The following is a 21,819-nucleotide window of genomic DNA, read 5'->3' on the forward strand; positions in this document are numbered from 1 at the left end:
CTGTTGTCTGCTTACTCTCATCCATTTCTTACGGTAGAAATGAAGACCTATGATTGAATACGGATAAAAGGAATAGGATTGGGAGAACAGAGCACAGTAAAGATCCCTGATAGTGTAGGATGTCACTTTAAGACTAGAGTGTGTTAAGATCTTTTACACAAGGGCCTGTTAAACATAACAGCAAGGAGTGTGTGGAGCTATAGTATTATTAAAAAGTAATTTTTCGTCCCAAACTAACCTGGTTACCACAAGAGAGGAAACGCCATTGCAGACCCAAAGAACCAATAGTGTTTTATTATTTAGTCCATGACCAAGAAATTATTTAATCTTAACAGGAAACACCCATTTCCATAGGTCTACATTGTTTTTTTTAAAAAAAAAGGAAAAATAAGCATTTCTGTGCAAATCCAGTGCAATAAAACCCATTTATACACAGACTAAAACCACCCATCTATACAATGCAGCAGTGGAACAAAAATGGCTCAATAACAGAACAGTCAAAGAAAGAAAAAACATTGGTTTTTGTAAACAAACATGTAAATGACAATCACTTTCCAGCACTTGGAAGAAGTACACTCGGGTGTGATCCACATTATACATGGTGTCAGAATCTCACCAAACCTGAAATATTGAACTGCATACCGAGGTGAGGTTTGGATGACTCACATGTGATGATTATGTGTACTGTAATGTAATTTTCAACAACAGCAGCGCTGCCATGGAGAGGATACCTGGTACAGACGGAGCGCTGGTTTAATGGCAGGGGACATCCGGCCAGGCCACACAGAGCACTGCTTTAAGACCCAGCCTTCATTAACGCCAGTAGACAGACATTCCTCCGCAACCAGGAACCCACTGCACAGCAGAGCTAGAGACACAGATAGAACATTGTACTTTTTAAATTAAGTCTTTTCATAGAAAGATTTGGGACTTTTGGGACTTGGGGTTTTTTTTTTTTTTTTTTTTTAAACGCTTGCTGCTCCTAATTCCGAAGGGCATAACAGAGAATAATAGCCATTGCTTTTCATATGAAGCAGGACGATAGAGAAAAGTACAAATTGTATAATGGCATAGCAGTCTGCCATTTTAGTTAGGATCAGTGTCATTAACCCACAAGCAGTTTTGAACCAGATTATCAATACATTTTACATTGACACTTTTTATTATTTAATTTGACCTTTACTACCTTTATTTGAAGACCATAAAAACATCTAGCAACGCTCTTCGACCGTCCCCGTTTCTATTCATGCTGCCTTTGACTCAAAGGACCCTGTATTTCAGTGTGGTGTTGAGTAGCCATTTCAGAATCTATCAGCCCCCTATTGGTATAGTCCACTGGGTAAGACGATGGGTTAAACCTTCGTCTAATATCTGGGTGGACACTACCACGCAGGATTTAAATGGCTTGTCATTGCCAACCTACAGCGCAGCCGGTAGCAGTCACAAAGGCGGCCCTTTGACTTCAATCATCCCTCAAGGAAACCGCCAGTAGCAGTTGGCTTGGTGTTCACCTTGCGGTTGAGGCTTCATTTCCAGCACTACGGGGACGAGAAGTTCATCTGATCCACCTGATTCATCTTAATGTGGTTGTCCAGGATCTGGAAGACCTCCTGGACATTGGGCACGTATCCAGACTGCAGCTTGGACCAGATGGGAACATCTGCATTGAGGAATAAGGGGAAGATATGGCGACGTGCAATACATCTATTTTATCATTCTTTTGCCATTTAGCTCCTACTAGGAAAGTAACCAGTTATATCACTAGTCATAAAAGACAATAAGGTGTCTCATGTTGAGGTTGTTTCCAGAAACTCTAGAGAAGTAAGGTTGCACGTACCATTGAGCATGATCTCAAATGCCCCAGTGGAGAGGAAGTGGGTCTCCAACATGTTGCTAAGAAAGAATGCCATCAGGCACGAGAAGATCTGAAACACACAAACAGCATGCCCAAACGATGAGCATAATGCCAAGGGGCAGAACTTAACTAGCGGTCATCTTAACTCGAGTTCTCCCACCCTGCTAGTGGGCAGAACCAAGTTGGAACAAAGTTATCTAGTGTGTGAATAAGTCCCATTATGCTGGAGGGTGTACTTAAAGTGTGCATGATTGAGGCCCTCCCAGTTAGTATGCGGAAGCAATTAGAATTAAGAAAACTCAACAACAATGTACTGTCGACTGAACTGGCTGTGCAACTGTGGGACGCAAACCAACATTGTAGGCTAGCTGAGTGGGAGGGGTATTGAGAGGGCATACCACCCAAGGAAGATTGTTTTCAGAATGTATATGGTTCTATGCACAAGCTTAACAATGATTGAGAAAAATAAAGTACAAATACATGTATTTGTTCAGCCTCATTTTACTTAAATGCAATTAGAAGCCTATAAAGTATTAATGGCAGTTTGTAAGATTGTTTTTCAGACTGTTAGTTTTGTTCGATTAATTCATTCAGTAATAACAATATTATCCCATAGGTCCAAGGTCATAACCATTAGAATAACCATTTTTTCATTATTGCACAGATGTATTTATAAGAATACATTTATTATCGCTTACTCTCCCACCTCCGCCCACACAGAGATTTTCTCATAGGATCTACATAAATTACATAGATGACCTATTTTTGATTCAAAAAGGCGATCCTGACCCTATAACTCACCTTGTTCTCCTGACTCCAGACCCAGGCCCGCGGGGTGGCCAGGCCCAGGATGGGGAAGGGGTTCTGGCCACTTACTACCAGGGTGATGGCCAGCAGCTTGAAGTAGGAGAAGAAGTTCCCTAGATACCTGGTAAGGTGAACCAGGGGATATGGTGGATAGATGGTAATGATGAGAACCGGTTGGATTAGAAAGGCAATAATCATGCACCCCTAATCCCAACACGCCTTATTTTCTAACCAAGTCCTTCCCTTTATATGAAGATTTAGGTTTATTTTTGAAAGATTGCTTTGAAGCCCAAGTGCTGCTCATTTAAATGGACAATTTGATAACAAGATCTTTTCGGATTAGGTCAGGGAGTGCACTACCATATTACTCATTGATAAGACGATTATGGAAACTAAAACAAACTAATACAATAACACTACCTAAATATGTGTCCACACACTAAACAACAATCTATTTGGCCATATTTACGTTCAGTCTAGACTCTATGGTTAGATTAATACTATTGTAAAGGATTTAAATGACTGGAAACTAGTGCGTGTTTTTAACAGAGAGATGTGAGCGTCCCTTACTTGTTGGTGGCTGTTGGGGGGTAGTTCTCTCCCTCGATACGGATGTCCGGGTACAATTGGCTGATGGCCCGAGAGTACTCCTGGTACACCTTGCTGTACCCTCAGGAAATGCTGAAAACACCAAGGATAACAGACAATATACAGAATCAGAAGTTGCCATTTCACTTTATTTATGATGTATTGTATGAATGTACTTTACTGATACACTGACATATATATATATATATATATATATATACATATACATATATATATATATACACATATATATATACATACATACATACAAACATATATATATGCATGTTCACGTGTGGGGGGGAGGGCGTTGAGGTAATCGTAAATGGCTCATTTTGATTAGCAACACAGCTAAATGGTTGAAGCTAATCCGCTGGTAAGTTACTTTGTAGCCGCCTAGCTCTCCTAGCCATGCATACATCTTATGCATTTGTGGCTTAGTGGAACAAATAGATAATGTCATGTATTGATCAGCTCACCAGTATTGAAATTTCAACACAGGCCCAGTGTACAGTGAGGGCTTCCCGGGCTTCACGGTGCCGGCGTCCGGCAGGCTGTCAGAGGCCATGCCGAGGCTCTCGGAGGCCTGCGGACCCTGCTGCTGGGTCTGGCTTCTCCCGACGTAGATGTCTCGTAAAGTGATGGCCGAAAAGAACAGCAAAGCCGTCAATATACCCTTCTGGGTATACTCGGCCATCTCAAAACGGCCGGCGGGACTAAAAGCCCCAATTAAAACGTTCCCTTATTGGAGAGTTGCAGTGATCCTGAAGCGCTTTTGGAAGGCTCCCGACCGAATGACTTCCAGGCCGGGGTGCAGATGAAGTGTGCGGCAGAGCACAGCAGCGACATCTAGTGGTCCCCATAAACACTGCACCAAAGGAGTACGTTTAAGTCCAAATAAATAATAATGGACATAAAATTTACACACAACTACACGATATATTACAATTATTATTATTATTATTATTATTGTTATTTATGTATGATAATCTAAATGTTTATGTTATGTTCCATCCGGGTTCGGTATTTATGTAACGACGTCATATGTGAGCGACATTGCAGGCGATAAATGTATGTTGAATAGCTCATAAGCGGCTCTAAAATGTGCATACACACTGTCTAGAAAAATATCAACTATATTCAGACCGTCTACCTCGCCAGTGAGTATACAAAATGCATGCATGCACATAGTGGATAACAAAGCTATTTGGTAATATAAGCTTCAGCTACCTGTCAAAAATCAGCTATGTATATTGCAAGGACGTCTTTGCTCTGCCAGCTTAAAGTATCTGGATAAGATGTGATAAAACGTATGGGGACCACTTCCGAAAAGGTCTAAATCCGACCATCGTCTGGCGCTATCTCCTTTTTTTGCTTTCAGATATCCCATGTAAAAATGCTGGGTGTTCGTGTCGCTGCAGGGATCAGAAATGTCTGCCCAAAGTCACTGGTCAGGAACGCAAGCGGCTCTTCTCTGCTCACCTGCTGCCAAGCACCACAACAAAACAGGAGCGGACCTCACACCCCCCCACCTGCACGCGTCTCATTCGCCCCGTTAACTGTACATGTGAGGCATGTTTCGAGCAGTAGCGACGCCGGGTCTTCTGGTTGGTACGCGAGCATAGCGGACTCGAACCTTGTTCACCTGACGGAGCAGCTGCTGATCAGTAGCCAGACGGCCACTGCACTTCCTTGGTGGGCCAGTATCATGTGCACCACGCTGGCTCTTCGGACTGTCATTACACTCCCGCTAGGAGCCTATCAGATGATCGTCATCGGAAAGGTTCGTCCGCGTCGTCTCCCGAGCATGTTTCAGAAAATGTTACTGAATGTAGTTGATCTCATTAGCCCTAATTTAGGGACATGATCCAACTCTATACCTCTAGGCACCTAGATGTGGAAACTAAATGCTATGTGTATTGTGTCAACATTGTCATCTGTTGCTTTGGTGTTGATTTTAGACTCCTTCACTTGTTTTTTTTGTGATAAAGGTCAGCTGGGTGGATTGGGACTCTCCTCATGGGAGCAATTTTCTATTATCACCAACAGGGGGAGGAATTGGGCCACTTTTCCGCTCTTTGCCAAATAATGAAATTTATTTGGCAATGAAAAGTTACTTTACGAGGAATGGTTTTAAATTAATAACTATACTTAATACTTAATAGTTGTAAGTAAGGGCAGTTTCAATTATTATTATTAGAACAAACTGCGAATTACACAGAAAATCTTTGAACATTACCCTATTGTCAAGAGAACAATGAGTATTGAATCGAAGTATCGAATATTTCCACAAATGTTAAATCCTCCCTCAAGTTTTCAAACCCGTGGCCTCACAACGTGCCCTGATCATGCATTAGACCATGCAAAAAACGGTTCCTTGCTTCTCTTGCACAGTCTGTGAAACAATGTCAGGCATTTAGTCTGTTGACAAACCTCCCATGGGATTACGCCCTTGCAAGTTCCGTTTTATTCCCCATCCCATTCCCGTCCAACTGGATGTATTTACTGTCTCCTGCTGCCAACTAGTGCAACCCCCACTTCTCCCATGGACCCCTCGCTATTCCAAGACCTCTGTCCTCATATCAGTATCCAAACACACACACACACACACACACACACACACACACACACACACACACACACACACACACACACACACACACACACACACACACACCAAACAACATAGTTTATGATGCTGTCTCTTGCTTTCGGACAAAATGTAAACACACAATAATATAAACAATAATATATAACATAAACATATGATTTTTTTCAATGAAAAATCATACAGAACAGTATGGCAGACCCTTGATATGCAAGGGCCATGAGATGTGAGTGGTCAGTGGTCCCGATAATCCTGACCCCTGTTTCCAGCCAGGTTGAGGCGCTTCAGTCCGAGATAGCGGAGCTCGCCAAGAGGCTTCGCTACGAGGTGTCGGTCCGAGCCCAGGAGCGTGGCTGGAAGGAGCATCACTGCCGGTGAGTCCTACGGTCCACCAGGACCCCGACCAGGACCAGGACCCCGACCATGACCATGACCCCGACCAGGACCTCGACCAGGACCCCGACCAGGACCAGGACCAGGACCCCGACCATGACCATGACCCCGACCATGACCCCGACCATGACCCCGACCATGACTCCGACCAGGACCATGACCCCGACCATGACTCCGACCAGGACCATGACCCCGACCATGACTCCGACCAGGACCATGACCCCGACCATGACTCCGACCAGGACCATGACCCCGACCATGACTCCGACCAGGACCATGACCCCGACCATGACTCCGACCAGGACCATGACCCCGACCATGACTCCGACCAGGACCATGACCCCGACCATGACTCCGACCAGGACCATGACCCCGACCATGACTCCGACCAGGACCATGACCCCGACCATGACTCCGACCAGGACCATGACTCCGACCATGACCCCGACCATGACTCCGACCAGGACCATGACCAGGACCATGACCCCGACCATGACCCCGACCAGGACCCCGACCAGGACCATGACCCCGACCATGACCCCGACCAGGACCATGACCATGACCCCGACCAGGACCCCGACCATGACCCCGACCAGGACCCCGACCAGGACCATGACCATGACCCCGACCAGGACCCCGACCAGGACCATGACCATGACCCCGACCAGGACCAGGACCCCGATCATGACCAGGACCCCGACCAGGACCCCGACCAGGACCATGACCATGACCCCGACCAGGACCAGGACCCCGATCATGACCAGGACCCCGACCAGGACCCCGACCAGGACCATGACCATGACCCCGACCAGGACCAGGACCCCGATCATGACCAGGACCCCGACCAGGACCCCGACCAGGACCAGGACCCCGATCATGACCAGGACCCCGACCAGGAACCCGACCAGGACCCCGACCAGGACCAGGACCCCGACCAGGACCCCGACCAGGACCAGGACCCCGATCATGACCAGGACCCCGACCAGGACCCCGACCATGACCCCGACCATGACCCCGACCAGGACCCCGACCATGACCATGACCATGACCATGACCATGACTCCGACCAGGACCATGACCAGGACCCCGACCAGGACCCTGACCAGGACCATGACCCCGACCAGGACCCCGACCATGACCATGACCATGACCATGACCCCGACCATGACTCCGACCAGGACCATGACCCCGACCATGACTCCGACCATGACCCCGACCATGACTCCGACCAGGACCATGACCAGGACCCCGACCAGGACCATGACCCCGACCATGACCCCGACCAGGACCCCGACCAGGACCATGACCCCGACCATGACCCCGACCAGGACCATGACCATGACCCCGACCAGGACCCCGACCAGGACCATGACCATGACCCCGACCAGGACCCCGACCAGGACCCCGACCAGGACCATGACCATGACCCCGACCAGGACCCCGACCAGGACCATGACCATGACCCCGACCAGGACCCCGACCAGGACCATGACCATGACCCCGACCAGGACCAGGACCCCGATCATGACCAGGACCCCGACCAGGACCCCGACCAGGACCAGGACCCCGATCATGACCAGGACCTCGACCAGGACCCCGACCAGGACCCCGACCAGGACCCCGACCATGACCCCGACCAGGACCCCGACCAGGACCCCGACCATGACCCCGACCATGACCCCGACCAGGACCCCGACCAGGACCATGACCATGACCCCGACCAGGACCCCGACCAGGACCATGACCATGACCCCGACCAGGACCAGGACCCCGATCATGACCAGGACCCCGACCATGACCCCGACCATGACCCCGACCAGGGCCCCGACCAGGACCCCGACCAGGACCCCGACCATGACCAGGACCTCGACCAGGACCATGACCCCGACCAGGGCCCCGACCAGGACCCCGACCAGGACCCCGACCAGGACCCCGACCAGGACCCCGACCATGACCCCGACCAGGGCCCCGACCAGGACCCCGACCAGGGCCCCGACCAGGGCCCCGACCAGGGCCAGTGCTGCTCGGCTGAGCTGAGGTCATCTGTGGGATCATGGGATGGGAACGATCCCAGGGGATATATACCCAAATTATGTAAAAATTAATTAATGTATGAAACACGTATGAAGTACGGTAATCCAAATTGAAGGGAAATATGCATATGTTAAAAGACATGTACATGATCATAAAAAAATTGCATTGCTATAATGTTGAAGCAAAGCATTAAAGTAAAGATTGGTCCATGGGCAAATATGGTAATTTGGTATGGTTATACCATACCAAAATTAAATTATAATGAACGCTGAATGAATTAAGGGAACTGGTATATTAACTTTTAATAATTGATTGTTCTTCAAAGATTGCTTTGTGAAAGGAGCCTCAACAGAATCCCCTAGTTACTAGTTGGTAAAGAGTAGGGTTAAACTAAGCCTGGATACAAATACACAAAGCCCACCACTTAGTTTTTCAGCTTCAACCTCTGATAGATAGCTTTCCCTCTGGAGAAAAACCTCTCCATCTGTCATGTTTTTCTAAAGAAGTCTCTGCTCATTTGCCAGAGGCTTGTGTTCTTTCTTCGTCAATCTGGCCTAATCAGATCTTCCCACAGGAGCTAATTTTAGTTTGAGGTCGACCTCAAAAGGCAGACTATTTCATTTTTCATTTAGCATACGCCGCCTTTAACCTGTTGTTGTGTTCTGCCAGCTATCAGTTCAAGAAGAACCTGCGTCGCATCGTATCTGAGCTGTACATCAGGGACAACTGCCACCCCTTCAAGGCTAGCCTGCTGGTGTGGGTGCAGCTGCCCATGTGGGTCAGTCTCTCCCTGGCCCTTCGCAACCTGAGCATGGCCTCCTCCCCGGCTGCATCTGGTGAGTAGGGGTGGGGCTGTACAGGGGCCCTGTTACCACCGGGTATGCTTCTGATTGTCATCTCAAAGCCATTTCAAAACCGATCCAGTAGACCCACCAGTTATTGGCGCAGTATGACAGGGCTGTGGTCAGAGAGCAGGGGGAGATCAATACAACATACCTCTGGGTTGACTCTCCCACTTAACCATGCAGCGGTTTATTTGTGTGAAAACATGAAACACAAAGTGTGTCAATCAATCCAAGCGATACAAGCAAGACAAGCTTAGACAGATGTTTGTTGACATCATTCCATACCACAGTAGCAGTATCCATTCAACCTTTTTAGATGGCAGGCAACACATGTAGTGTATTATTAACTCACACTTAATCACACACATTACAGTCAGTGAAACGGTGTGACTAATACCTGTCATAGGGTAGATTCAATTTTAACAACCAAATATTTTAAGAACTCAGTATGAGTAATTGTTTGTCAAAAATGTCATTAACAATCCTTATTTACTGTTCCTCTGTGTATTCCAGTGCTGCAGACTGAGCTGTCAACAGGCGGCGTGCTGTGGTTCTCTGATCTGACACTTCCAGACCACACTTGGGTCCTCCCCATCTCCCTTGGACTCATTAACCTGCTCATTATAGAGGTCAGACCGGCCTTGTTGTTGTGTACATTTGGGGTGTTTTAGATCTAAGCTGCAAGAGGGTGAGTGAGACAGGTTGAACAGTGGCTCTGGTTGGCCCAAGTCAGGTCAAGTGGCACAAAATATAGCCCAGCAGAAGTTGTATTTGAACTTGCGCTTACTCATGGAAGGCCATGTTTAGTTTCTACACGTCCGTCTTTTGTTGCTGTATGCAGACTAGACTTTTTGATTCCCACTGTTTGGGCCTGGATGGTCCTCCACTACACCTGGTCTTCCTAAAAGGGTTTCTCTGTTATCTGTGAACTCTCATTCACTCATCACTCTGGCATATGAATTCCCCTCAGGGATTCTGGTTCACCGGTCTGTCTCGCGGCCTGATTGACTGACTGTCTCTCTCCTTGTGTGTCTATCTTCCTGTTTGTTTCTCTCTCTCCTGTATGTCTGTATTTCTTTCAATCTGTATCTCTACTGGTATCTCTGTCTGCCTGTCTGTCTATTTCTCTCCGATCTGTCTGGCTGTCTTCTGGTCTGTCTCTCCTGACTCTCTCGTCTGCCCGTCTGTCTCTCCCTCTCCTGCCTGTCTGTTTCCCTGCCCGTCTGTCTCTCTCCCAATGTGTGTCTCAGATCTTTGCAGTGCAGAGGCTGCAGGTGTCGTCCCTACAGCGCTACATGACCCACTTCCTGCGAGGCGTGTCTGTCCTGATGGTCCCCATCGCGGCCACGGTCCCCTCGGTGAGCAGACTTGTGTCTGTGTTTCTAGTGTGTCGATTCTCTACACAAGTCATAAATAAGATACACACAGAATGTGCGTGATTGAACATGTGTATAGGATGTGTACAGCGTGATTGAACATGTGTATACTTATTTTTAGGGAACAAAACCTGTATGTATATTATGAATAACTGCAGTTTCATTCAGAGTGATGTTCAGTTTGTGTACTTGTTTGTGTACACACACACACACACACACACACACACCGACACGCACACACTCTCTGACAGCTTGCTTGTCCTCGCCGTGCCTTGGCATGCCCCTTATCTCTCATCGGTTGTGTGCACTTGTGCTTGCGTGAAGGAGAACATGGAGGGAGCGCATAGTTGTTTTCTGACGAGATACATATAGTCATAATATTGTGATATGACACTAGACCAAAATATAATGGTATCACACATAGCATCACAGCTGTGTGTGTGTGTGTGTGTGTGTGTGTGTGTGTGTGTGTGTGTGTGTGTGTGTGTGTGTGTGTGTGTGTGTGTGTGTGTGTGTGTGTGTGTGTGTGTGTGTGTGTGCGCGCACACAAACGCATACATGCTTGTGTTTTTGTGAATTACAGAATGCATGAAAACCTCTTCACCTTAATGCAGTGTACACACGTGCAAAAACATGTCTGCATACTTTCTATACTCCTGCATTCTTGCTGAGTGATTTGGACGTGCTCGCTCACTGCAGGTAGATAAGTGTGTGTGTGATTGATTGATGCAAACAGTGAGTGAGTCTGCACACGCACACCTGCCCTACACTGATGTGCGTCTTATCAGCCTCTTTGAGGAGCATCATGTTATGTCTCTCTTTCACTCTCACTCTGTCTCTTGCTTTGGTGTTTCTGTATCAGAATAGGAACGCTTGTCTTACGGGACCTCTGGCTTTGGTTGTCGTCTCTCTGATGCGCTCTCCTGGTGTGTTCTCGTCCTATCTCTCTCTAGTCCCTGGCTCTTTACTGGCTGAGCTCCAGCCTGGTGGGTCTGGCACACAACCTGCTGCTGCGCTCCCCGCGCTTTCGAATTGCCTGCCGCATCCCCCCGCTAAGGTCCGACTCCCTGACCCCTTACCAGGACCTGGCCTCCGCCCTCAGGAAAAAGTACATCCCGTGAAGAGTGTGTGTGTGTGTGTGTGTGGACATCATGTGTATTTATGTGTTTTGCCAAACTTGTATTAAACCACAACTTGTTTCTGAATGGCACATGTTTGGCCACACTTTTGAACAATCAAATCAAATAAACATTTTTTGCTCTGATGTTAAAATACTTTACCCGTGATTTTGTGCTTATTGTATGCGCATAAGATGCCTTTTGGAAACTGGGAATTTGCAAAAGTCAGCCGCTAGTTGTGAACTTGCACTTTCAATTATTTGCTTGTCTTTAGAGTTGTAGGATAGGGAGTATCATCAACGAGTTAAATTCAAGGTTTGTTACAGATGATTTCAGTGTCGATTTCCTTGTTAATAAAGTGAACGTTTGAGCTTTAATCTTTAGAACGTGTTTTCTACTGTTTGGACGCTCTGCGCCTCTGAATAGCGTGGAGCGGTGGAGGGGCCCCACGTGAACTGGATACGGGCCGACTGAAACACACCAATGGCTCGACACTGTGGGCGTGGTCAAGTTTTTATTACAGCGAGAACTGTTCGCTGGTACAGTTAATTTAGCGCACTGAAAGCGGCACCACCTTGCAACACAGACAACTGCCCAAACTCTGTCGCAAACATGCTGATGCTTTACGCCGTCGTCGTGTCACTGTCCATGGTGTCCGCGAGCCGAGTCTCGCGCAGCTGCGGTACCTGCGACCTCACGGTCTGCGAGCCGCTGCCCGTGGGCGGCTGCGCGGCGGGTTCTGCGCTCGACTCATGCGGCTGCTGCGCCGTCTGCAGCGCCGCGGCGGGCGAGCCGTGCGGCGGGCGCGGCGCCGCGGCCAGGCGCTGCGCGTCGGGGCTGGAGTGCGTCAAGTCCGACAAGGACAAGAAGAGCAAAGCCGGCGTGTGCGCCTGTAAGGCCAACTACGAGGTGTGCGGCAGCGACGGCGTGTCCTACCAGACGGGATGCGACCTGAAAGCCGCCAGCAGCAAAGCCGTCGCGGCGGGGCAGGCGGAGGTCAGGGTCCTGAACAAGGGACGATGCGCAACAGGTGAGGGTTCAACACGCATTCAGCGTAGAAGTGAACATGAACCAAATGCGCATATAGAATATTAACCACCATGTCTAAATTAAGTTAAGAAAAAAAAAATTGCCACGCCGGTCAGTAGGCTAGATCAGATTTTATGGCTGTTCATTAACTTTTTTTTTCGTTTTACTACGTTAACAATTTACTCTGAAATGCTTAGCATGTGGCCGCCAGTTACAGTTCAACGGTCCGAGTCAAACGGCCACATACTACCGTGAAGGCTGGTCGCTGCCCATTAGTGGCTCAGTCACACACGACACACACTGTCCTGGTGTATCTGAAGTAGGCCTACCCTTGACAAAGCCATCCCTGGCCCCTGGAAACAGTAGATATCCTGGACACAGCCCTCGCTGAATTCCAGCAGCAGGCCTACTCTTGTAAAGGAGACGGGCTCTTTGTTAAAGCCAAGAGGCCCCCCATAGAAACACACAGTCGCACCCTGTTGGTGTGTGTGGGTGTGTGTGTTTGTGGAGGACCACTGAACCAGCACACTATTAATTATTACAGAACACTGGCGGTTGTGTTGCGTCAGTGGGCCTTCTCGTAGAACGAGAGTGGCATCTATGGCTGAGCAGCATAACAACTTTGATTAGAACATTGAGAAGCAGATGGAGATGATGGAGAAGCTTTTGATTTATCTCCGTGTGACACCGCAGGGTCAAGGATCGGTTGAAATGTGTGGGAGCGTAGGCCGACTCACAGGGTTGTAGCTCAGCTCTTCTCTCTATTGCCGTTGTCACGTCCGCTGGTATGTGGCGCTGGGGCCGGTGACGTTAAGGAGATAGAAAGAACTGAAAGAAACAGAAATGTGAGACAACTATTCTCATGCATCAGTTGAACACACATCTCTTAAAGATATAGTTCTTGAGCTACAACGTTTTGTAGCAAATTCTAAATAATGTATAATATTTTCTGATTGAACAACTGAGTTGTAATATGGATGGTTTGTCTACAAATAAAAAGAGAGAACAATTATATAAACATATTGTCCTTATTATTATGGTTATTTTTAATCGGCAGCTTGGCACAACTTAGTTGACTTATGTTATGTTTTAATATCTTTAATAATTTTCCTTTACCATAAATGTACTTGACTCCCATTTTCTGAGTGAAACAACAAACCGATCAGCTTACTTGAAGCTGGCCGGGGGTGAAATACTTAACTGCACAGGAATGTGTGTTATAAGTAATCCTGTTTGATATCCATGAGAGCGTTTCTTTTTTTTAATCTCTGAAACCAACATAGTATTCTTCCCTCTATATTTCAACTTCCATCAATCTGATTATCTTCTCATGATAGACACACACACACACACACACACACACACACACACACACACATATATATATATATATATATATATATTAGCCACACATCCCAAATGATGGTAAAGATAAACTTGTATAATAATGTATTGGTTCTAAAGGGTTTGACTCGTAGCCTAAAGGTTCTGGGTTCCAACCCCAATGTTCCACAGTCTGTGTGCAGCCACCCCTGAGTGGTTAGGGTTAGGGCCCCTATACCTGCTGGTTATGCTTTGCTTTGGGTATCAGAGACTGTTGATCTTAAATACATTGCACCTTCTAAAATACTTTTTTAACTTTGCCTTTATTTTCTATCTATTTAACTTTTTTTAAACTTATCTATTATTTTCTTTTATTGTATGACAATGTTTATACGTGAAGCACTTTGAGTCTGCCTTGTGTATGAAAAGTGCTATATAAATCAAGTTGCCTTGCATTGCCTTGCTTTGGATACAAAGCATCGCGCAAACGACTTCTGCCGTGTGTTCTCCCTCCGCCCCCCCCTCTGCGCCCCCTCTCCGCCCCCCCTCTGCCCCCCCTCCGCCCCCCCTCTGCCCCCCCTCTGCGCCCCCTCTCCGCCCCCCCTCTGCCCCCCCTCCGCCCCCCCTCTGCCCCCCCCCTCTGCGCCCCCTCTGCCCCCCCTCTGCCCCCCCTCTGCCCCCCCCCTCTGCCCCCCCTCTGCGCCCCCTCTGCCCCCCCTCTGCCCCCCTCTCTGCCCCCCTCTCTGCGCCCCCTCTGCCCCCCCCCCTCTGCGCCCCCCCCTCTGCCCCCCCTCTGCGCCCCCTCTGCGCCCCCTCTGCGCCCCCTCTGCCCCCCCTCTGCCCCCCCTCTACCCCCCCTCTGCCCCCTCTCTGCCCCCCCTCTGCCCCCTCTCTGCGCTCCAGCCCCGATGATCGTGACGGCCCCGGGGGACGTGTACAACGTGTCAGGCTCCCAGGTGTACCTGAGCTGCGAGGCCATCGGCATCCCCACCCCGGTCGTCACCTGGAAGAAGGTAGGTCCCTCTCAGGCCTCCGTACGCACTAGCCTCAGCGTCTCACCGTCACACCAGGGGCCTGATTCTCCTATCGCGGTTCCATCGCGGTTCCATCTTGGCTCTAGACGCGAGGGGAATAAGTCCCGTGTTCGTGACGTCGTCGGGGAGACGGAATGCACCTCGCGCCCCCCGAGGACGTGACTTTAATTAACCCGGTCACTGGCAGCCGGTCAGCGCATCACACAGAGGAGTTTGGTTTGGGAAGAGTGAGACAGTACTGCACACACAGACACACGTACACGCATATACATTACACACACGCACACACACACACACACACACACACACACTGTCATGGTTATTTATACAAATTGGCTCCATCAGGATGACTGCAACAAATCCCAGCTGGACTCATTCGATTTCATCGGTTGATCCGTCCTTCCGCCCATTGTGCGTTGGCGACCCAACTGTGTTTCAGCAAGCGCCGCGTACAGAGGAAGTGTCTCGTTCAGACACCACAGGAAATAACAGCACTCCCTTAAACTCCTGGTTCCCGTGAAGTGAAAATGCTTCACCTACTGTCGGTCAAGTGTGCCCGGTCGCAAACATCCAACACAGGACACAGGACAGGCGTGGCGTGGCTAAATTCATCTCCATTGTGTTCTCTTCATGTGTTTTTAAAGGGCCAGTGGTTTCATGTTCCAGCTAGGAACCGATTTCACACAACATACTTCATCCACTGGCTGCTGGGGGAGGGGGGGGGAGGGAGGGGGGTGGGGGAGGGAGGGGGGGGCCTGGAGATGAAATCACATGAACTTAGCATTCCTGTCTCCTATAGCTCACTTCACAGGGCCCCTGGAATATTCAAATTCCTGTTCAGAGCATGTCAAGGATTTGAGTGAAGTCTGAGGTTTGCAGAGAGTTCATCATAGGAGGCAAGGATTAAGGAGGTAGGAGGTAGGAGGAGGTAGGGGCCATCCCACCTGATCACCGGCTCACAGCTTGTCCTCCACGTCACGGGGGGGGGGGAGAGGGTGAGGAGGTGAGGTCAGAGGGGGAGGAGGTGACAAGAGAGGAAACAATAGAAGGGGAGGTCAGACCCCCTTTGAGGGGGAGGGGAGGGAGAAGGGGGGAGAGGTGAGAGAGGAGGAAAACGTGGGAGGTGACTCGTGACCGGCTCCACCAAGGTCACGGAGAGAGGGAGAGAGAGAGAGAGAGAGAGAGAGAGAGAGAGAGAGAGGAGAGAGAGAGAGAGAGAGAGAGAGAGAGAGAGAGAGAGAGAGAGAGAGAGAGAGAGAGAGAGAGAGAGGGAGAGAGAGAGAGAGGGAGAGGGAGTATTGGAGTGTAATTCATAGCAGGGCTTCAGGAGTTTACGTCCCTGGGTAATATATCACGATCACTAGAAACAGAATTTCATAGAAAGAAGAATAACAATACAAATATAGTTGTACAATCCAGAAGGGGAAGGAAACTCATCTCAGGGGGGAGAAGATGTATGATTTATGATGAATTAGTGTTTTTTATGTCTCCCAGCTATATCCAGAGCCATATTTTATTTGATGCTGTGTCGTGTGTTGGGGCAAACATCGGGAAAAGTGAACACAGCTAAATTTAGAACAACTTCAGGCATTTCCCTCCATCTCACATCCAAACTGGGTGAGGGGTAAAACAATGACACCGTTCACAAACTGTTGGTTCACTCGACCCACTCCATCAGAGTCTGAGGTCGTCAGGCGTCTCTCTACTCTGGTGGAGTCTCTGAGGACAGAGCAGTCCAGCTCCCAGGCGTCTCTCTGAAGACAAGAACCTCTCCCTGGATCAACAAGACCGGGCTGTGTGGAGCGCCGGCGGCTGTCAGTGGCCGGGGGCGAAGCTGCACAGACCGGAGCAGATCCTAGATTAGTGGGAATAACACTGTGGAGCTTTATGGAAAACACTGGAGCATCGTGACCCTGCCTGTAGTCCTGCCTTCTTTGGAAACAGTCAGAGACAAGTCGTGCTGCAGAGAGGGAGGGGGAACACACTGGGGGTGGGTTTTAGTCTAGACAAGCTAAGTTAAAATAAAGAGAGAAGGGAAAAACACACACTGGTGTTTTGGTCAAGTTAAGATAAGGAGATTGAGGAGGACAACAGTGGGCTTTGTGTTTGAGAAAACAGGTCAAGTTAAAATAGGAGACAGAGGGGGAAGCAGTCGAGCAGCAGTGTTTCAAATCACATCGTAATGCCAGCCATGAACTCCATCGGGGGCCAGAGAGTCTATGTGCTTACATCCTCTTTGACTGCCCACTTGAAAGGTACTGGGTTCGATACCCCAATGACCCATACCTGCTCCTTAAGGGCATGCCTCTGAATCCACTGTAAGTCACTTTGGATAAAGCGCCTTCTATAAGATGGTGATGATGGTGATGGTGATGATGATGATGGTGATGGTGATGGTGATGGTGATGGTGATAATGATGATGATGATGATGATGGTGATGGTGATAATGATGATGGTGATGGTGATAATGATGATGGTGATGGTGATAATGATGATGATGATGATGGTGATGGTGATGATGATGATGATGATGGTGATGATGATGATGGTGATGGTGATAATGATGGTGATGGTGATGGTGATGGTGATGGTGATGATGATGATGATGATGGTGATGATGATGATGGTGATGGTGACGGTGGCGATGATGATGATGATGATGGTGATGGTGATGATGATGATGATGATGGTGACGGTGATGATGGTGATGGTGATGGTGATGATGATGATGGTGACGGTGATGATGATGATGGTGACGGTGGCGATGATGATGATGATGATGATGATGGTGATGATGAATATGATGATGATGATGGTGATGATGATGATGATGATGATGATGATGATGATGATGATGGTGAAGAGGAGTGTTTGTGGTGCTCTGCCCCCAGCTGGTCAGCGGTAAGGGCAGGATGGAGCTGCTTCCTGGGGACAAGGACAACCTGGCCATCCAGACCCGCGGAGGGCCGGAGAAACACGAGGTCACTGGCTGGGTGCTGGTGAGTACTACACACACACACACACACACACATACACAAACACACACACACACACGTATACAAACACACACACACACACACACACACACACACACACATCGGCACATACACATGTATACAGTATACACAGACACTCCCACACACTTGCACACAGAAGCACATGGAAAGACACACCCACACACGTATGAATGCACGCATTAACACAAACACAAAGAGTTTGAATGAATAGTTATGATTTGGTCCACCTAATTGGGTCCTTCAGGAAGTGCACACACGCACACACACACACACGCATGCAGGAGCTCACATTAGACTGTCACTGATTCTTGCATACGGTTACTTTGGTCATTAATATAAATAGATGAGCCTACAGCGACCTTCCACATGACTGAGAGCATGCTGTGGGACTTCTCCGTCCATGTTTATCCTTCGGAGCGGTTATCTAAACGTCTTGCCAGGTGCAAGGCCACACTCCCAGACTCCAGCCAAGAACACGGGGCCACAGAAGCGAGTGTTTGTGTCTCGCTCTGCGCTTGTTTATCGCAGCCGGGCTGACATTTGAGCCGATAACGTTTCCCACACGGCAGTTGAGAGGATAATGGAGAGGAGTCATTTTTCCCTTTCTTCCTCTTGTTTGCTTTTGCCTCCTCTTGTTCTGTAAAGATCTCCCCGCTCAGTGTGGACGAGGCCGGGTCTTATGAGTGTCACGCTGCCAACTCCAAGGGCGAGGCTTCGGCTGTGGCCACCATCCACGTGGTGGACTCCCTGGACGACATCCCCATCAAGAAAGGTAAGAAAGGCTCTGGACCAGGGCTCAGTGCGGCTAGGGCTGGCCTAGTGCACAGGCTAGGGCTGGCCTAGTGCACAGGCTAGGGCTGGCCTAGTGCACAGGCTAGGGCTGGCCTAGTGCACAGGCTAGGGCTGGCCTAGTGCACAGGCTAGGGCTGGTCTAGTGCACAGGCTAGGGCTGGCCTAGTGCACAGGCTAGGGCTGGCCGGGCGTTCAAAGTTCGAAAGTACTGCCCTTCATGATTCCATAATCATTTGTATCGTGAGATTTCCTTTCACCATTTAAACTAAATCAGTAATGTGAAAAAAAATAATAATAAAAATGTAAAAAAAGAATCCAAACCTTTTCGATGAGTGTACAGTTTGAAAAGTCCTGGCTCTCATCGCCTCCTAATGCAGGCCCTTGCATAGGGCCCGGGGCCATGACCAGACATGCGTTTCTGGGTGTTTTCCTACACAGGCTTTAACAGATCCCTGCGCTAGAAAAGCTTTGCTCGAGGGGGACTCATTCTTTCCATCCAGCTCGACATCACATCATTGATAGTGCAGAAGCGTCCCCGTCGGCAGCACATCTCTCTCCGAGGGGCGATGCGGAATGCAATAGTTTAATGAGTTCACGTCAAATTATGACGTAAAATAATAACGTGGTTGGTTTTATGGAGTCTGGCAACTCATTTGGTCTTTCTGGTGTAGAAAGGCATGAACAGACTTGGATAAAGATGAGATATATATATATATATATATATATATGTATGTATGTATATTTCAGAATCAGAATCAGAATTTTATAACATTGGCCAGATAAACAAACAAGGAATTTGACTTTGGTCAACCCTTGCTCTCAAAGTACAACGCTTAACTTATTGTTCATATTTAAAAAATAAAATAAAAAACAGAAAGAACAGTACAAATATAAATCTACTGTTAAGTGTACGGCATGACAATACCATATCATTTACAAATGTACAAAAAAGAAGAATATACAATAACTATTTAGGAGAGTGAAGAAATGGTGCAGTATCAGTACAGTCAGATTTAAATATAAATATATAGGGTCAGAGATTTAAGTAAATATAAATATAGTGCAAGGCAGATCAGTGCAATGGCAATCTATTAATAACAGTATTGGAATTATAAAATTGAAATATACATGAGGTAGAGGAGCAGAACAGTGTTGATGGATTTGCAAAAGTAGAAAATCTTTCATATTATGTTAATAACATGTTCTCTTTCTTTCAGTGAACAAGGACGAAGAGCTGTAAGTGGAGGACAGCGGATTAAACCAATCATTCATTCTTTGAATAAGCAGACAACCCTGATGCTTATAAATCCACTACTGGAGCGAGCTCTCCAGAACTGAAACACAATGAAAAAAACCTCCCCTTGTTAAATCAAAGTTGTCTCTCAACGTCTATTGTAATCTATGCTTTATGACCACTGTTCCCTTTATGTCACGGATGTACTTCTGTATTTGTGTTTAGAAATGTAGAACAAAGCCATATCATCATACAGTCAATGTTAATTGGTGTTAATGCTGTAACTGAGAAAAGCCTTGGGCAAGATATGTGGAAAGACACACCCAGCCTTCCCCCCTCCTCCAACACACACACATCACCTCAAGACCATCTTTATATTATGAACTTCAACTGTGCTGGAAAGTGACATGACTTCACAGGCAGGCAAACCACCGGCCCTCATTCCACAGGCTTAGACCCAGTAGCCAAACACCGCCGATAACTCCCACGCAGACAGGATTTGCTCTCTTAACAAAACAGGCCGTTGTGTTTGGGACAGTGTGTACGCCGAGTCGCTGAGGCAAGAGCGTTCTTTCAACAGGAATTGAAACGGAATGCGGAATGCACACTCAGATGGTGCTATCTTATCGCAGTTGTGTACGCCATGAACTATTAAACCATGGGGTTGCTTTGGGCAGTAGAAGTTTAGACATTTAGTTTTATATATAAAAATGTGTGTACGCTGTGTGTTGACATTTAACATTTGGGGTAAGGACTACTAATGTGTTGAGATAAGCCATGTGCTGTGTTTCAGTGTCACTAATATTAAAACAACTAAAATGACCTGAATTGTTGTACTGTGCAAGGCAAAAAACTATATGCTACCATTTTAAATATGCTTTACCCTTTCCTTCAACATGCTGTACACTGCAGTCACTGCCAACAACAAATAGGAAATGTGCTAAGAATGGGCATCCAATCGAAGAGCAGTTATGCTCAGGATATAATGAATGGACCTGTACAGTTTACTGTAGAGGGATCAAGCAATTGGCCAGAATGGAGGTGCAAGATAGACGCGTATGATGTCCTGGGTAACATCAGGTCATTTAAATACAGTTGTTACCAGACTCTCTCTCGATCACATGGGCAGTCTGCACCCGTTTCTGACCCGGGGCCCTTCAGGTAAAAGCACCATCAGCTACGGTCATGAGCTGTGGGGCCCCTTCATCCTCTTGTGACTGATGCCTTGGGGCCCCGTCCCGTTATTCCCCCTAGCCCTAGGTCTGAGCCTTAGCCCTAGAATTTGCGTGTTCCCGCGGAGGGCTAGGGTGGTCCAATACTTGGGGTGCAAGAGGGAGGGCCTATTTTTCCTTAAAATCATCCCTTCGCAGATAGCCAGCTCGGTACCTCACTCACAGCTAAGGGAGTATCACGAATTACCCAGGATACCTTGCGAACTCAGCAAGTGGCAATTTCCCAAGTTTTTCAAATAGTTATACATTAAGTTAAATGATTTAACCATAGACTGGATTTAACTATACTATCTTAATGTGTAGGTCGTCTTGATTTCGACACAAGGGTCACATTTTCTAACGTGAATGAAAATAGTAGTAGGCTTCTTCCTGTAGAAGTGATGCTGGGCGTGACGTAGCATGTTCGCTATGCTCGTTTGCATAATATTAATTATAGTTGTGTCCCATTTCATAGGTAAATATCTTCACTATCACTTCCCTTTGACTTTAATGTGGAGGGAACTCAAAGCTCTCGTTAAGAGGCCGTGTTCTCG

At 47.8% G+C, this 21,819-nt stretch overlaps 3 protein-coding genes across 3 annotated transcripts; 2 read left to right on the plus strand and 1 right to left on the minus strand.

Annotated features, from left to right (window-relative positions):
• Window positions 1-143: 143 nt before the first annotated feature.
• On the minus strand, window positions 144-4,054 carry selenot2 (selenoprotein T, 2). The gene is made up of 6 exons (XM_084469366.1): window positions 3,730-4,054; window positions 3,233-3,343; window positions 2,657-2,783; window positions 1,838-1,925; window positions 1,512-1,660; window positions 144-868 (listed from the first exon to the last, which is right to left on the minus strand). Exons 1-5 carry the CDS (start codon window positions 3,945-3,947, stop codon window positions 1,539-1,541), a joined length of 666 nt encoding a protein of 221 aa, XP_084325492.1. The 5' UTR covers window positions 3,948-4,054; the 3' UTR covers window positions 144-868; window positions 1,512-1,538.
• Window positions 4,055-4,301: 247 nt separating this feature from the next.
• Window positions 4,302-11,719, plus strand: cox18 (cytochrome c oxidase assembly factor COX18). The gene is made up of 7 exons (XM_084469492.1): window positions 4,302-4,410; window positions 4,632-5,033; window positions 6,132-6,232; window positions 8,955-9,121; window positions 9,644-9,759; window positions 10,381-10,488; window positions 11,460-11,719. The coding sequence occupies exons 2-7, from the start codon at window positions 4,647-4,649 to the stop codon at window positions 11,625-11,627; spliced, it is 1,047 nt and encodes a 348-aa protein (XP_084325618.1). The 5' UTR covers window positions 4,302-4,410; window positions 4,632-4,646; the 3' UTR covers window positions 11,628-11,719.
• A 458-nt stretch (window positions 11,720-12,177) lies between these two features.
• igfbp7 (insulin-like growth factor binding protein 7) lies at window positions 12,178-20,882 on the plus strand. The gene is made up of 5 exons (XM_084468993.1): window positions 12,178-12,654; window positions 14,880-14,989; window positions 17,903-18,010; window positions 18,674-18,800; window positions 20,038-20,882. Exons 1-5 carry the CDS (start codon window positions 12,237-12,239, stop codon window positions 20,058-20,060), a joined length of 786 nt encoding a protein of 261 aa, XP_084325119.1. The 5' UTR covers window positions 12,178-12,236; the 3' UTR covers window positions 20,061-20,882.
• The last annotated feature ends 937 nt before the right edge of the window (window positions 20,883-21,819 follow it).

The sequence above is a fragment of the Micromesistius poutassou genome (genome assembly GCF_964030765.1).
Source record: "Micromesistius poutassou genome assembly, chromosome: 6".
In the NCBI taxonomy this organism is placed as follows: Eukaryota; Metazoa; Chordata; class Actinopteri; order Gadiformes; family Gadidae; genus Micromesistius; species Micromesistius poutassou.